Source organism: Lemur catta, chromosome 15, assembly GCF_020740605.2.
Source record: "Lemur catta isolate mLemCat1 chromosome 15, mLemCat1.pri, whole genome shotgun sequence".
Taxonomy (NCBI): Eukaryota; Metazoa; Chordata; class Mammalia; order Primates; family Lemuridae; genus Lemur; species Lemur catta.
The window spans coordinates 57,381,022-57,395,582 of NC_059142.1; the positions used below are offsets into that span (position 1 = coordinate 57,381,022).

The 14,561-nt window shown below is 57.3% G+C and overlaps 1 protein-coding gene across 22 annotated transcripts in view; it reads right to left on the reverse strand.

Moving 5' to 3' along the window:
- Positions 1–14,561, reverse strand: part of B3GNTL1 (UDP-GlcNAc:betaGal beta-1,3-N-acetylglucosaminyltransferase like 1) — a 62,810-nt gene that overhangs the window by 4,682 nt on the left and 43,567 nt on the right. For 6 of the 22 annotated variants that reach the window (XR_006728888.1, XR_006728887.1, XR_006728879.1 and 3 more), the window contains 6 exons: positions 12,235–12,359; positions 3,888–4,048; positions 3,524–3,592; positions 3,152–3,226; positions 1,959–3,059; positions 48–131 (listed from right to left, as the gene is read on the reverse strand). Coding sequence is in view for 9 of the 22 variants with exons in the window: in XM_045525803.1 (XP_045381759.1) it covers positions 31–131; positions 3,152–3,226; positions 3,524–3,592; positions 3,888–4,048; positions 12,235–12,359 (531 nt within the window). In the remaining 13 variants the exon portion in view is untranslated. Of the gene's footprint in view, positions 1–30; positions 132–1,958; positions 3,060–3,151; positions 3,227–3,523; positions 3,593–3,887; positions 4,049–12,234; positions 12,360–14,561 lie in introns of those variants that run through there. The other 16 variants (XM_045525808.1, XM_045525806.1, XM_045525805.1 and 13 more) reach the window with 12 other exon arrangements.

The window sequence follows — 14,561 nt, forward strand, 5'->3', positions numbered from 1 at the left end:
GCGTAATAAAAAGGATCGTTGAAGACCCACCTGGGCGGCTGCCGGGTCTGTCAGCTGAAGAGCAGGAAGTCCCGGCCCTCCTGCAGGCGCAGCGACCTCAGGTTGTCCTCGAACGCGCCCCCTGTGAGGTCCTGTGGGGGACGACAGGCCTGGCTCAGTGGGGCCTCCCCGTGCTCACGGGGCTGGGGGAGCCCGTGTCCACCTCTCACGTGGTCGGTGAACTTCGCTGCCATTAAAACTAGATGCATATTCCACGAAGAGAATAAAAAGGTGGGAGGGGCTGGAGAGGCCACAGCCGGGTCGCTTTCTCCCCAAGTCCTGTTGTCACCAGCTGGGGGGGGGGTCCTCTGAGGCGCCCCCTGGCCTGGGCCCTCGTGGCAGAAGGCAGTGAACACCCCACCAGAGGGACCTGGGACAAAACGGGCTCTACCAGGGCACCCCAGAACCTGCGTCTTAGAGCCACGCTGACCCCGTCTGACCCCGGGGCTCCGCTGGCTCCCGTCCCTGCAGCAGGTGTCGGGAGGTGCCTGAAGGCGAGGGCAGGTGGGTGGCCCTGAGGCCCACCCCTCACCCCAGGGTCCGCAGCCGGCTCCCGCGGACACGCCGGCCCAGACTGTCTCCGTATCAGCAACAAGGCTGTTTCACTTTCTCACCACCCCGTGTTCACTGGAGCAGCACTTCTGATTTCCTTCTAGAAGTTTCTCTTTTGCATTTGCAATTTGGCTAACCGGCTCCAGAGGCCCAGCTTCCAGCCTGTGCTGGCCTTCGACACGCCTTCCTCACTGAGCGTGTCACCTCCGGCTCTGATGCAAAGGGAGAGCTGTGTGACTTCCTTTCCCTTACACACTTAGAGGCCACTGCAGAGTTGCTGACTGGCCCGATTTCGACACTGTCATGTCTCAGGGCGCAGGGCGGCCCAGGGAGAGGGGGAGGGACGGGGAACGGCTGGTGGTGGCCCAGGCGGACACAGGACGTCACGTTCGCCATCTACGTGGTAGGGTTCACGGTGCCCCCACACAATTACAACAGTAACATCAACGTTCACTGACCACAGATCACCGTTACAGATACAGTAATAATAACGAGAAATTCTGAAATATTGCAATGATTAATTACCAAAATGTGACACAGACATGAAGTAAGGTACGCTGTTGGAAAAATGGTGCCAACAGACTTGTTTGATGCAGGGTTGACAAAAACCTCCAATAAAAAAAAATAGCAATATCTGCAAAGTGTCATACAGCGAAACGCAACCTGATGCTCGTAATTGCCAAAAAACTTGTGCCCTGAGATTTTGTTCTATTTTTGACTGTTTGCCAGCTTCGACCTGTATTAGTTAGTTACCTTTTGCCATACAACAAATTACCACAAACTAAGCAGCCTTAACACACACTGATCTCTCACTGCTTCTGTGGGGCGGGAATCCAAGCCGAGCCCTGGCTGGATTTGAGTCCAGCCTCACAGGTTGGAAGCTGCCGGAAGCAGCACCCTGTGTCCACCCGTGTGTGTCCACCCGCGACCCGGGTGGCACAGCCGAGGGTCCAGCACACGCCATCCGCACGCTGCAGGGCAGGGCTGGCCACAGCCGCCACCCAGACCCCGGGAGCAGGACGCAGGACGGTCCCAGACCCCGGCCCTCTGTGGCCAGCGCTGGGCATTGCTGGTCTGGGCTCAGGGGTGGTTTTCCGCTTACTTTGTAGGTGTTTCCAATTTTCCATTACAAAAAGGTTTCAAAAAGGAACTCTAAAACCAGGAATGAAAGGGTGGTTCCTTCTCTTGCTAAAAGGCCTTTATAAAAAGCAAGAACTCACCACCACTGGAAAGGGGAGGGTCTTTAGAAACAAGCCCACCCAGGCACAGGCAGCCCCCGCCCTGAAGGGCGGTTAGGACAAGACCAGCCCCCAAGGCGGGGAGGAGGGAAGAGAGACGATGGCGTTTCTGAGGCGAGGAGAACGCACCTGGGGACAGGTGTCAGCTGCCGGTCAGACCAACACGAAGTCAGTTCCAGTCCCATGGCCAGCAGCAAGCAGGCGTGGCTTTCAGAGACATGCCACGTGCAGGGCACCAACCCGCCATAGTGCCCAGGAACAGGTGAGCTGAGACCTGTGGGGATGTGCGCAGGCAGCCCCGCCCCCAGCCCAGCCCCGCCGTGGCCTCGACAGCCCAACCTCACCATGGCGAGGACTGAGGCCCAGGAGGCCACACCAGGTGGGCGGAGACCCAGGGCAGGGCAGGGACGGAGGAAGTGGCCTTCACTGCCCCAACACGCAGGTCACTTCCCGGTGTGCTGCGGGCTCACACGTGAGGCACTTCACGTTCGTATACGTGTGATTCCGTGTAAGAGCCCGTGCCTCCCCCACCACGGGGAAGAACTTCCTGCACAGGACACCAATGTCGACAAATGCCACCGCACCAAAAATAAATTCTGAGCAGAACCACAAAAGCCAACTGGGAGGAAATATTTGACACACACTTAGGTGGCTATGGGCCAGTGTCCCGAATGGATCAGAACCCCTAACAACCAGAACCACATGGGCTTGGTCCTCTGCGAGCACATCAGCCCCAAGCAGGACGCCGATGTCCTGACCCCCGACCCAGGCCCGCGGGGGTGGCAGGAACGGGTCTGACCCTTGGAGACAGTGGATTTGCTCATAATGCACCGTGATGGCAGAGAAGGCTGGAAATAACCTGGAAGCCGCTGCCGGGGTTTCACCGACACGCTGTGTAGACGCCACGGCAGCGTCGGCATCCCCAGCTTCCAGCACGGCGTTCCCCTCCCTCCACCCCGGGGGGCAGCGGCTGCGCAGGCCGGGGTGGCCCTCGGCCCTAGTGGTCGTCCTTACCTTTGCTGCGGTTTCTACACATCCGGCCACTGACCAAGGTCCCCCAGAGGGGACCCACCCCCGCTTTGCGAGTTTCCGGTGAGCGCTGGTTTTACCCGTTTAAGGGAAGGACAGACCGGTGCCCGCCTGGGTTAGGGTTGGGGTTAGGTAGCGGCTGTGCGACGAGAGCTGGCCTTGAGCAGGGTGTGGGTGGCTGTGGCCGCGAGTCCCCAAGCCCTTGATCACGTGACCAGGCCGCGTCAGGGCCCCGCGTCACCACGCAGGACGGGCAGAGCCCGAGACGCGCCCCCCACGGCCGGGACACTCACCAGCTTCACGCAGATGACGAAGGGCGGCCGCGCTGCTCGGAAGTGCAGGACGGGCACCCGGGGCTTGGGCCGTTCCTGGGGGACAAGAAGAGACGGGTGCTGTCCGGGCCGTCCGGGTCTGTGTCCCCGTCTGTCCAGGTCTGTTCGCGGCGCCCAGGTCTCCACCCCCCGCCTGGCTGCGCCAGCCGCCCGCAGGACACGCGGGCGGGCCGACCTCGCCGGGGGCACGCGGGGGGCACGCGGGGGTCCCCGGGACGGGCTCCGGGCCCCGAGGAGCCCGAGGCCGCATCTGCCGCGGGGGAGGCTCTTCTGGGCAGTCCCGCTCGGCCCGGGGCAGGCGGCGACCCCGCGGTGGTGACGCCCCCCACACACCTGAGAGTCCTCGTAGCAGTAGAAGCCCTTCGCGATCTTGTTCTGGTCCACGTCGCAGAACGCGACCACCTGGGGAGGAGCGCAGGGCGGGGTCAGGCGCGGGGGGCGGGGCGGGGGGCGGAGCGGGGAGCGGAGTGGAGTGGGGCGGGGGCGGAGTCAGGCGGAGCGGGGGGCGGAGCGGGACGGGGGCGGAGTCAGGCGGGGGCGGGGCGGAGTGGAGTGGGACGGGGGCGGAGTCAGGCGGGGGCCGGAGCGGGACGGGGGCGGAGCGGGGGGCGGAGTCAGGCGGAGCGGGGGCGGAGTCAGGCGCGGGGGCGGAGCGGGGGCGGAGTCAGGCGGAGCGGGGGCGGAGCCGGGAGCCCACCTTGCGCCTGCCGGCGGCGCTGAGGCTGCGGTACAGCCGGCGGCCCTGCCTGCCCGCGTTCCAGATGGTGAAGGTGGCCCAGCGCGGCAGGGCGCGCTCCTCCAGGAAGCGGACGCGGTGGGTCCAGAGCGTGGCCCTGGGCAGAGAAGGGGACCGTGGCCCTGGGCAGAGAAGGGACGGACGGGCCGCGCTCCCACCCCGCCCCGCCCGGCCGAGTTCCCGGGCGCCCGCCCCTCCCCCAGTGCCCGAGCGCGGCCCGTCCCGGCGCAGGGTCCTCGCGGCCACCAGGCGGTGGCTCCGGGCGAGACTGGCGTTTCCAGCCCGGACACCCCGTGGGTTCCGACGGCAGCGCTTCTGCTGCCGACCCCCCTGCAAACGCAGGCGCCGCAACCGCAGCTGGGGGAGCTGCGGGGACTTCGCGGGCTCCCGGTGACTGCGGGCTCGCGTGGGGACAGCGTCCTAAGCCCGGTGGCGGCCCGTCCCCCACGAGGCCACTCACCACGTCTCTGAGACGCGCACACGCAGGATGCGGCCCCAGGCGCAGCCCCCCGCCCGGCTTTGGCAACATCTGAGCAAACGGAAAGTGTCTAAACAGAACCGGGAACCTCACGCACTTCAGTCCCAATAACCTGATGAAACCCTGAGCCCAGGACCAGACTGGCCGTGACAGACGAGCAGAGGCCTTTGACCTGTGTCCCCTAGAGAACTAGGGATGGCCTGGACGTGAGGGGGCGAAGGCCAGCTGGGGGTCCGTGGGGTTCCGGGGTGTTCTGAGCGGGGCAGAGGGACACGTGGGACACGCCGGGACGGCCCTGAGACGTCCCGGGGACACAGGCAGACGTGTCCCTGTGCACCGTGGCAGTGGCGGAAGGTTCCCGGTGGAGCAGGTGGGAGGAGCTATGGGCCCGGCCGGCACCTGCACCTGCTCAGACCCTGGGAGACCTGGCGACCTCCCACCCCCTCCTGACCCTGGGGCGCCCTCTGCCTGCACCAGCACCCTCGAGAGGAGGGGGCATCACGTCCCTCTGCCAGCTCGGGGGCTGCGGGGCTCAGGCCCTTTTGGGGACGTCTCCCCTGGAGGCCACCTTGTCCTCACTGGCCTTCTGTGGCTGCCTGGGCCACAGGGAGCCACCGTCCCAGTCAGTGACCCCAGGGCAGCCCTGAAGCATGCACAGGAGTGTGCGTGTCTGCACACGGGCAGCGAGTTGCGTGTGTACGCGTGTGTGTGCAAGGACAGCTCCCGCAGAGAACTCCCAGGAGGCACACGCCATGGGGCAGCTTAGACAGGTCCCGACATGGACATCTCGTCATGAACAGGCGTCCTGAGGGGAGACAAACCTCGATCCTCCCTCACCCCACCCACAAGGCCATTCGGAGGGACTCTGGGTCTGCACGGGAAAGGAAAACCGCCAAGTTCCAGAACATGGCGGGCGGACGACGGCTGCAGCCTGGGGTGGACACAGACTCCGCCAGCTCCGCACGGCCAGGACGGCTGCTCGTCCCCCAGGACGGGAACCCAGGCCCTGCCTCCTGCATTCTCTCGGGTGGTCTCTGGTTTGAAAACGTTGGCACATTGTAAGGAGAAAAAAATTAGAAATAGCCACCATGCAAACACCTGTATTTTGCCACATTTCCCTTCAAGAGTCCCATTTTCCACATTTTTTTTTTAGTTCTCAGTTAATCAGGGAGAATCAGCCTCTTTGTTTCTACTGCCCAGAAGCAGCCGAGGCCCGGACTGAGGGCGGGCAGGGGCCAGGAACCTTCTGGGAAGGACACAGCACTGCGCTGGGAGGCAGCTGTCCCAGAGCATCAGAGGCAGAGGTGGCCGAGAGGTGGCGTGGGACAGGAGGAGAGGGTGAGGGGCTCTGTCAGCATTGCCGGTGACAGCAAAGGCGTCATGCGACCGTCACCAAGGGCATGTGCTCTAGCAGGGCAGCACCACGCGGCAGAACACGCCTGAGACTGTGTGATTTATGGAGAGCAGGGATCAGTTCTGGCGGCTGGAAGCCAAGATCAGGGGCTGGCGGGGTTGGGGGTCTGGGGAGGGCTGGGTCTCTGCTTCCGAGACGGCACCTTGTTGCTAATCCGCACGTGGCGGAGGGGCCACTTGGGCCCCTGCGGCCCTTTTACTAATGTGACAGCATCGGCCCTCGCGACTAACTTTCCCCGAAGGCCCCGCCTCTTAATGCCACTAAAACAGGGTTGTGTTTTGGGAGACACCCAGACCATGGCCACTGGCAGGAGGACGCACACCAGCCACGGCATAACCAGGCCACACGGTGCCACACGGCACGGAAGACCAGCAAGCTACGCGGCAGCGTCCACACGGCAGATCTCGACCGTAATCCTGAGCAAAAAAGCAGCTCTCAGAACAGGCAGGACGCTGGACTCATGTGTTTTGAAAGAGGTAAGATGTTGTTCAGAAAGACACAGAGTAGAAGCATAAAGAAACGAATGAAACGGCAAATACCAGGTTCAGGTAGTTTGCGGGTTAGACAATGTTTAATTTCTTAAAGACATTATTCCTTTGTGTCTTTTGGTAATTCTGAAGTATTTCACAGAAAAAAATGCTAAGTGGTATAAATGCTGACCCTTCTCAATTAAAAAAAAAAGGACAGAATCAGGGAGCTCTCTGCAACAGAGGACTTTCTGAGAGAAAAATCTGCACGAATTCAACTCCTTAGCAAGCCCGGGACTGTAATTAAAGCTCATTACCTGTGAGGTGTCTCAGAGGTGTTTAATCCCATACAGAAACTCACATTAGATCACCTCTTTCGTGCTGTGGGTGGCAAAGCCTCACGTTGGAAAAAAAAGTTCGGAACACAAAGCCGGCTTTATGGTGTGGAGACAGTGAGGGTGCGTGTGGCCCGGCCCCTGGCCTGCCGCCTGGTTTCTCCCCAGCTGGGCCGCGCCCGCCGCACCGCGGCTCGGGGTGCTGTGGCCACCACCCAGCGAGACTCGTGATTTTAGATCCGGTATGCAAAGGACCTGTCACTCACGTAAACTCGCCTCACACAATCTCTAAGCAGGGCACCTACAGGGGACCCTCGGGGACGCATCAGAACCTGCAGCACTGAAGCACCTGGGGGAACCCTGCCCGGCGACCCCCTCGTGTCTCACCACCCCGGGGTTCCGGCTCCACGAGGGACAGTGGGAGGGGGGTTATGTCCTGGGAGAAACGCTCGTCAGATGTTTAACAACTTTAAACTGAGGAATAACTTACACAGTGTGAGGCGCACGATTTTAAGTGTGCAGCTCAGTGGGTCATGACAAACACAGACACCCACGTCACCCACACCCCAACCCCGGCACAGAGCTTCCCGACACCCTGGAAACTTCCCATGTTCCCCCCGGCCCCCCAATGAAACCACAGTTCCAACGTCTGTCACCGTGGCCTGGGTTTTGCCTTTTGCAGAACTTGGTATAAGTAGACTCCTACACTACCTACACTTTTGTGTCCGGCTTCTTTCATTAACCACATTTTGTTACATTACTGCATGTTCTCACGAGTGTCGGTTTACTTTCTTCATCACTGAGGACCACGGTTACGGCAGTGTTTGCTACTCACTCATCTGCTGACGGACAGCTGGGCTGCTCCCAGGTCTTGGCCATTGTTGACAGTGATGTGTTGAGAAATGTTTTCATTTACCTTGGATAATCACCTAGAAGGGGAATTGCTGGGTCATAAGGTATCAGTTTGATTAACAGCAAAAGGCCATACCTTTTTCCAGAAAGGATGCACCAGCTCACGTTCTCAAGAGCAACGTGGGGCAGTTCTCATGTTCCACACCCTTGTCAACACTTGGAACTGCCAGACACTGAGTGTAGCCACTCCAGTCGTGTGTGGGGGTTTCAGTTTTGTTTCTCTGACACTAATGATGATGATGATGAGCACTTCCTCATCTGCTGGTTGGCCATTTATATATCTTACCTTGTGAAGAATCATGTCTGTGTAAGTATTTTGCCTCTTTTTATTGGATTGTCTTTTTATCGGATTGTCTTTTTATCACTGGGTTGTAAGGTCCTTTGTTAAATATATGGGTCATGAATACTTTCTCCCAGTCTGGGGTTTGCCTATTCATTTTCCTAACAGTGTCTTTTTAATGAGCAAAAGTTTAATTTTGATGAAGTCCAACTTATCAGTTTTAAGTGGTCATAGATTCTGCTTCTATAACAAAGTTTTGCCCATCCCAAAGTCACAGTGTTTTCTTCTAGATGCTTTATAGTTTTGGCTTTCACATTTATTTATTTTTTTTCTTTTGAGACAGAGTCTCACTTTGTTGCCCGGGCTAGAGTGAGTGCCGTGGCGTCAGCCTAGCTCACAGCAACCTCAAACTCCTGGGCTCAAGCGATCGTACTGCCTCAGCCTCCCGAGTAGCTGGGACTACAGGCGTGCGCCACCATGCCCAGCTAATTTTTTCTATATATATTTTTTTAGTTGTCCAGATAATTTATTTCTATTTTTAGTAGAGACGGGGTCTTGCTCAGGCTGGTCTCGAATTCCTGACCTCGAGCAATCCACCCACCTCGGCCTCCCAGAGTGCTAGGATTACAGGCGTGAGCCACTGCGCCCGGCCGGCTTTCACATTTATATCTAAGATCTGTGAATTAACTTTCCTAGATAGTGTGAAAGAGAAGCTGAGACTCACTTTTGCCCAGTTGTTCCACTCGTTGCAAATGCCATCCTTTCTCCGCTGAGTGGTGACAGGGACAGAGCCCTGCTGAGGAATTGGGACCGTGGGCATTTGCTTCGCTGAGGTGGCCGCCCACTTTCCGGCCACGGCCACGTCTTCCCGATGACTGCAGCTTCAGAATAAGCCTCAGAGTCGGGTATCTGAGTCCTCAAATTTTGTTCTTTTCAAGATTGTTTAGACCATTCTGGGTCCTTTGAATTTCGATGTGAATTTTAGAATCACATTATCAATTTCTACAGTGACGCCTGATGTGACTTTTATCGGGACTGTGTCAACCACAGATCAGTGTGGGGAGAAATGACCTGTGAACAGCACTGAGTCTCTCAATCCACGAACTTGGTATCTCTCTACTTAAAAGTCTTTATTTTCTGTCAGCAATTTTCTTGTAGTTCTTGATATAGAGGAAACACACACATTGTTAAGTTTTCCCATAAGTATGTTGCTTTTGATGCCACTGTTGTACATTTTTCTAAAACCTGTATTTTTCAGTCATTCATTGCTACTCTATAGATATGACATATATGTACATATAATATTTTACATATATATAAAACTGAACTTGTATCCTGGAAAACTTGCTAAATTGTTGGTTCTGATTTCCTGTGAGACACAATCATGCCGTCTACAGACGGTAATTTTATTTCCACTTCCGCATGTCTGCGTTTGTGCCTCGCTGTGCTGACGGCTGCTGGGTATTGAACGGAGCTCCCACCCGCTCCAACCCCGGCCGAGCTCTCAGTCCAACGCCGCTCAGTCTGAGGCTGCCGGTCTCTGGAGACGTTTCTGGACTGACAAATTTCCCTTCTGTTTCCACTTCCATTCTTAAAAAATCGTGAACAGGTATTACATTTTATCAAATGCTTTTTCTGCATCTATTGGGTTATGTGATCTTCCTCCTTTATCCTGTTAATATGAAAAACCACACTGCTTGATTTTTGAATGTTAGACCAGACTCGTGTTCATGATGTATTATTGCTTCACGTACAGTATTTCTGAACTTCATTTGCTAATATTCTGTGATGTCTGTGCCAGTCACATGACAGGTATCGGCCTGCGGTGTGACTTTCCTGTGACGTCCCGGCGGCACATGGGCTCTCGCAGCGAGGGGCCCCTCCCAGCAGCTATGGTGCCCTCTGCTTCCATGTTCTGGAGGAATCCGTGGAGGATGGGTGCTATGTCTTCCTCAAATCTTTTGATAGAACATATCACCAAAGCCATCTGGCTTGGCTTTTCTCTGTGGAAAGTTTTAAAATGACTAATTTTTAATTATTTTTTATTCTTGAAATATCTGTAGAGTCTGTAGGATAACCTCTTTCATTCCCCACACTGGTAATTCTGTTTTTTCTTTTTAAAATCGGTCTCGCTAGAGGTTTATCAGTCTTACTGATTTTATTTCAAACAACCAATTCTTGGCTTTGCTGATTTTCTATTTTCAATTTCATCATCTTCCACGCTTATTCCTTTCCATTTACTTGAAGTTTACTTTGCTATTGCTGTAGTAGCTTTTTAAAGTGTAAACCTAGATAATTGCTTAGTTTCCTCTTTTATAAGCTTTTAGAGCCGTACAATTACACTGTAAACTCTGTGAGCTGCAGTCCACAAACTTTGACATAATGTTTTAATTGTTATTAAATTTTTTTCTAATTTCCTTTGTGATGTTTTTTCTTGGCTGCTTATTTTCTAAATCTTTTGGACTTTCAAGATGTCTTAATGATTTCTAATTTAATTCTGTGTCATTGCTATATATTGAGTGTTTGTGTCCCCCTGGAATTCATGTTGAAACCTTGAACCACAAGTGACAGTGTTGGGACGTGGGGCCTTTGGCAGGCAATTAGGAATTAGCGCCCTTACGAAACAGACCCCAGAGACGCCCCTGTGTGAGGACACAGCAAAAAGAAAGCCGTGCATGAACCAGGAACCAGCCCTCACTAGACCCCGAGTCTGCGGCTCCCAGACCTGGGACTTCCAGCCTCCAGAACTGTGAGAAATGAATTTCTGCTGCTCGTAACCCGTGTCCACGGCGTTGTGTCACAGCAGCCTGAGCGGACTGGGACAGTGGTTATAAAACATACCCTGTATAACTGCGATCATTTAAAGTTTATCAAGACTTGTGTTACGGCCCAAAATATGTATCTCAGACTTGAACATACTCTGCAGTTGAGTACAGAGTTCTGTAAATGTCAGTTAGGTCAAGGTGGTTAATAGTATCATTCAAATCTTTATCATTGAAGATTATTTCCACATTTTTTTTTCTTTGGATGGGGGAGACAGGGTCTTGCTCGGTCGCCCAGGCTGGAGTGCAGTAGCATCATCAGCTCACTGTAACCTCAAATTCCTGGGCTTAAGCGATCCTCCTGCCTCAGCCTCCCGAGTAGCTAGAACTACAGGTGCAAACTACCAGACCAGGCTAATTTTTCTACTTTTAGTAGAGACAGGGCCTCACTCTTGCTCAGGCTGGTCTCGAACTCCTGAGCTCAAGCGATCCTCCCGCCTCGGCCTCCCAGAGTGCTGGGACTACAGGCGTGAGCCACCGCGCCCGGCCTTTCCCTGCTTCTGTGAGTTACTGAGAGAGGAGAGTTAAACTCTCCAGCTGTCACCCTGCGTTTGTCTGTGGCTCCTCTATTCCTGCAGTTTCTGCTTCGTGTGTTCTGACTCTGCTGGGGGCCACACACACTCAGGAGTGTGACACTGTCTTGGTAAGCGGCCCTTTCTCCCGGGGTGTGAACCACAGCAATGAGTCAGGTTCATGACAACAAACTCCCCAACGATGACGCTCTGCTAAAGCTACGGTTTCAGAATTCAGATTTAACAAAAGGCAAGAGAAAACACAAAGGCAAGTTCTTTTGCTTAAAGCTGTAAACAACGAAGCAAAGTTTTAAAATGTTGAATAGCACATGTGCAAAAATTCAAGCACCACCAGAGCCAACGTGGGTGCTGAGGTCTGAGGCCCGGCACACACACGCCCGCACACGCCCTCGCTGGGACAGTGGACACTGGCCCTCCTGGGACAGGCGGGTCCCATCGGAGAATCCACAACCTGCAGTGAGCCTCAGCCCTGTCCAGGGCAAGCGCAGGGTCGCTCTGCTGCCTGAGACTCCAGGCAGGACCCTGCACCAAGCTTGTCACAGCCAGGGACACCTGAGACCCCCCCTCCCGGCAGCCCTGCAGCGAGGGGCACACGTGACAGGGGGGCCGATGCGTCGGTTTCACGCGTACAGTGAAGAACGGCAAACGCTCCCCTCCTCTTCCTCACCCTAACTCTCCCACCACCCCCCCCAGCTCCCGGAACAGCCTCGCGCCCACGCCCAGCCCATGGGGCCTTCACCCACCCAAGGCTCGGCCCTCCTGGTTGCCGTGAGGCCCCACGTGGAGGGTGCGGCCCAGCCACAGCCCCACCCGGCCTGTCATCCCAGGGGACGTGTCACTTGGACAGTCCCGTCAGGTTAAATCAACGAGAGCAAGATTTCCAGAGAACACCTGGCACAGACATTTGCCTCCTCCTGGGGCTGCCCTGGCCCTTTGGGAAATGCCCCTCCGAGAGGCTCACGTGCCACTGTGTCCCCGCTGCCGGCGGGACCCCGAGTCGCAAGCGCAGCCCTGAGCACAGCCGCCCGCGTCTGCCCCGCCGGCCCCGGCCTCACGGCCCCACTCACTCGAGGACGGAGTGCGTGGCCGCCTGCGGGTGGTGGCGGTACAGCAGCAGGGTCTGGTCCACCCGGACCACGCCGCCGCCCTTCCTCAGGTGCTCGTGGAAGAACAGCAGGTCCTCCGGGACGCCCTGGCAGAGAGAAGCGGGAGCCCTTGCTGGGGTCTCAGTCACGCCGGGGGAATGTGCCCGTCCCAAACATGTTACACGTGTGCATTCACCCGGCGATCAGAAACTGGTGAAAAGGCTTTTGTTGCTAAGAAACCCGTGTAGAGACCTAGCAGTGCTGTGGGGTGACGGCCACAGGACAGGCCGTTCGCAACTGAGCTCCTAACAGGTGGGAAAGTGGACCCGGAAACAGGCTGGCTGGGCGGGAACTGACGCTCTGATTCCTGCTCCCGCCCGGAACTCTCCCCGCTGGGCAGAAGAGGTCGGGGGCAGCAGGGAGCTGAGGACACAGTGGGGTCCAGGCCTGGGGTTCCCGCACGGCCGTCCGTCCAGCCCCCTCCCTGGCTGCAGGCTGGGGGTGTCCTGCTGGCGGCTGGCACCCTGCTCCTGAGGCCAAAGGTCAAGGGGCTCGGACTGTCACTGTGGAAACAGGACAGGGGTGGGTGGTGCTCACGGAACCCGGGCGCGGGGCAGGTGCAGCATCAGGACCTGGTGTCACTTCTGCCGAGTCCGGACTTGGGCACGTGAGCCTCAGGTGACGTAGCTAACTCCCCAAGAGGGGGCTGCCCTGGAGCCTCCTGCAGACATCCCTCCGGACTTTTCTGTCTCACGAGGACTTGGGCCTCCCTCCCCCAGCCTGGAGAAGATCCTGAGCAGGGGGAGGGGCAGCCCTGCCCTCCGCTCAGCCCTCTCTCCGGCCAGGCCTGAGGCCGGGTGGTGGTCGAGCCCTCGGGGTCCCCTCCCTGGCACAAAGGCGCCTCCTCTTGGGTGCGGTGGACCAGGCCTGGGCCTGTCGGGTCTGGGGGTGTCTGCCAGAGCCTGGGGCAGCCCAGCGAGGCTCTCGAGCCCTGAACACAACGTGCAGCCAGCTCCCTCCGGCACGGGGAGGGCCGCGTCGGGGAGGCAGCGGGACCCTCCTGTTTCCCGACACTGATCTACCCCCCTGAAGTCGGCCCAGAAACGCTGCGTTAGCACCGGCACTGCTCACCGCAGGCAGCCGCCCTAATGTGATCCCGGCCAGGACGTCTACACACAGCTCTACGTTTTCGTGGGTCTGAAAAACCTCCCTTCAGGCTGCGAGGACAGAGCCGCCCCTCCAAGGAAGGGCCTCGGCCCGGAGACCCACAGGCCCCAGGGCGGCGGCGGGTCGGCGTGAGCAGCCTCCAACGCGCAGCCTGGACACGGCGCCGACGGGCAGGACGCCCAGCCGGGGCGGCTCTCACAGAGACCAGGACACGGAAAGACTTACAATAAAATACTAAGTAAAAAAACAGGTGTCAAAACGATGCTTACGGTTCCACTACAAGTTTGTCCACAATGAAGTAAAGACAAAGGAATCTCAGACACTCAGAGCAGCTGAGCAGCATGTTCGCAGGTAACTTAGGGTCAAGCTTTCCACGCTGCACTGGTTAGCACATCCCTTTAAACAGGTGATGTTTAATGTTCTTTTTCTTAATTTTTTGTGTTTTCAAAGGCAACTTCAAAGAGCATGTTGGAACTCCGAACGCATTACAGGGTTAGGGAGAGAGAAAACAGGTGTTCATTCTGCTCATGACCAGGAAGAACCCGACCTTTGAGTTTCCTTATTTCTAGCAAAAAGAAAGAAACTGAGAATTTCGTTGCAGGAGCCCCTGCCCCCCCGGGGAGGGAGATGCCAGTCCGCCCTCCTCGCCTGTCCACCCCGCGGCGGCTGCGCTATCCCAGGGCTCCCCCGAGACCTACTCAGCCTCCACGACACCCCTGCGCACAACGACCCCGGGCCTCGGGGTGAGTAGGTCCCCGGGGCTGGGCTGCGGCAGGAGGAAGAGGAGTCACAGCTTAGAAAATGTCAAGGAAATGTGGCCACATAAACCCAAATCTTTCCACACATCCCCCAGAATCAACACTGTCACAGGGACAGATCTGGTCACGGGACCAGCAGCAAGTGCCCGGCTGCCTCACCAGCCACCCGGCCTTGGGGATGGAGCTTCCAGAAGAACCGCACGGAGGAGTCTGAACCGCAGTCGCTCCCGGGGAGGCCCAGCGCCCAGCACAGATGCCGAGGACCCCATGGGTGGGCCCAGGCTCAGTCCCAAGACAGAGGGAACAGGGGGACCCGTCCCCGCAGCCCCTTCCCCAGTCTGGGACAGTGCACTCACGGTGCGGGGACGGAAGGGGGTGACCTCG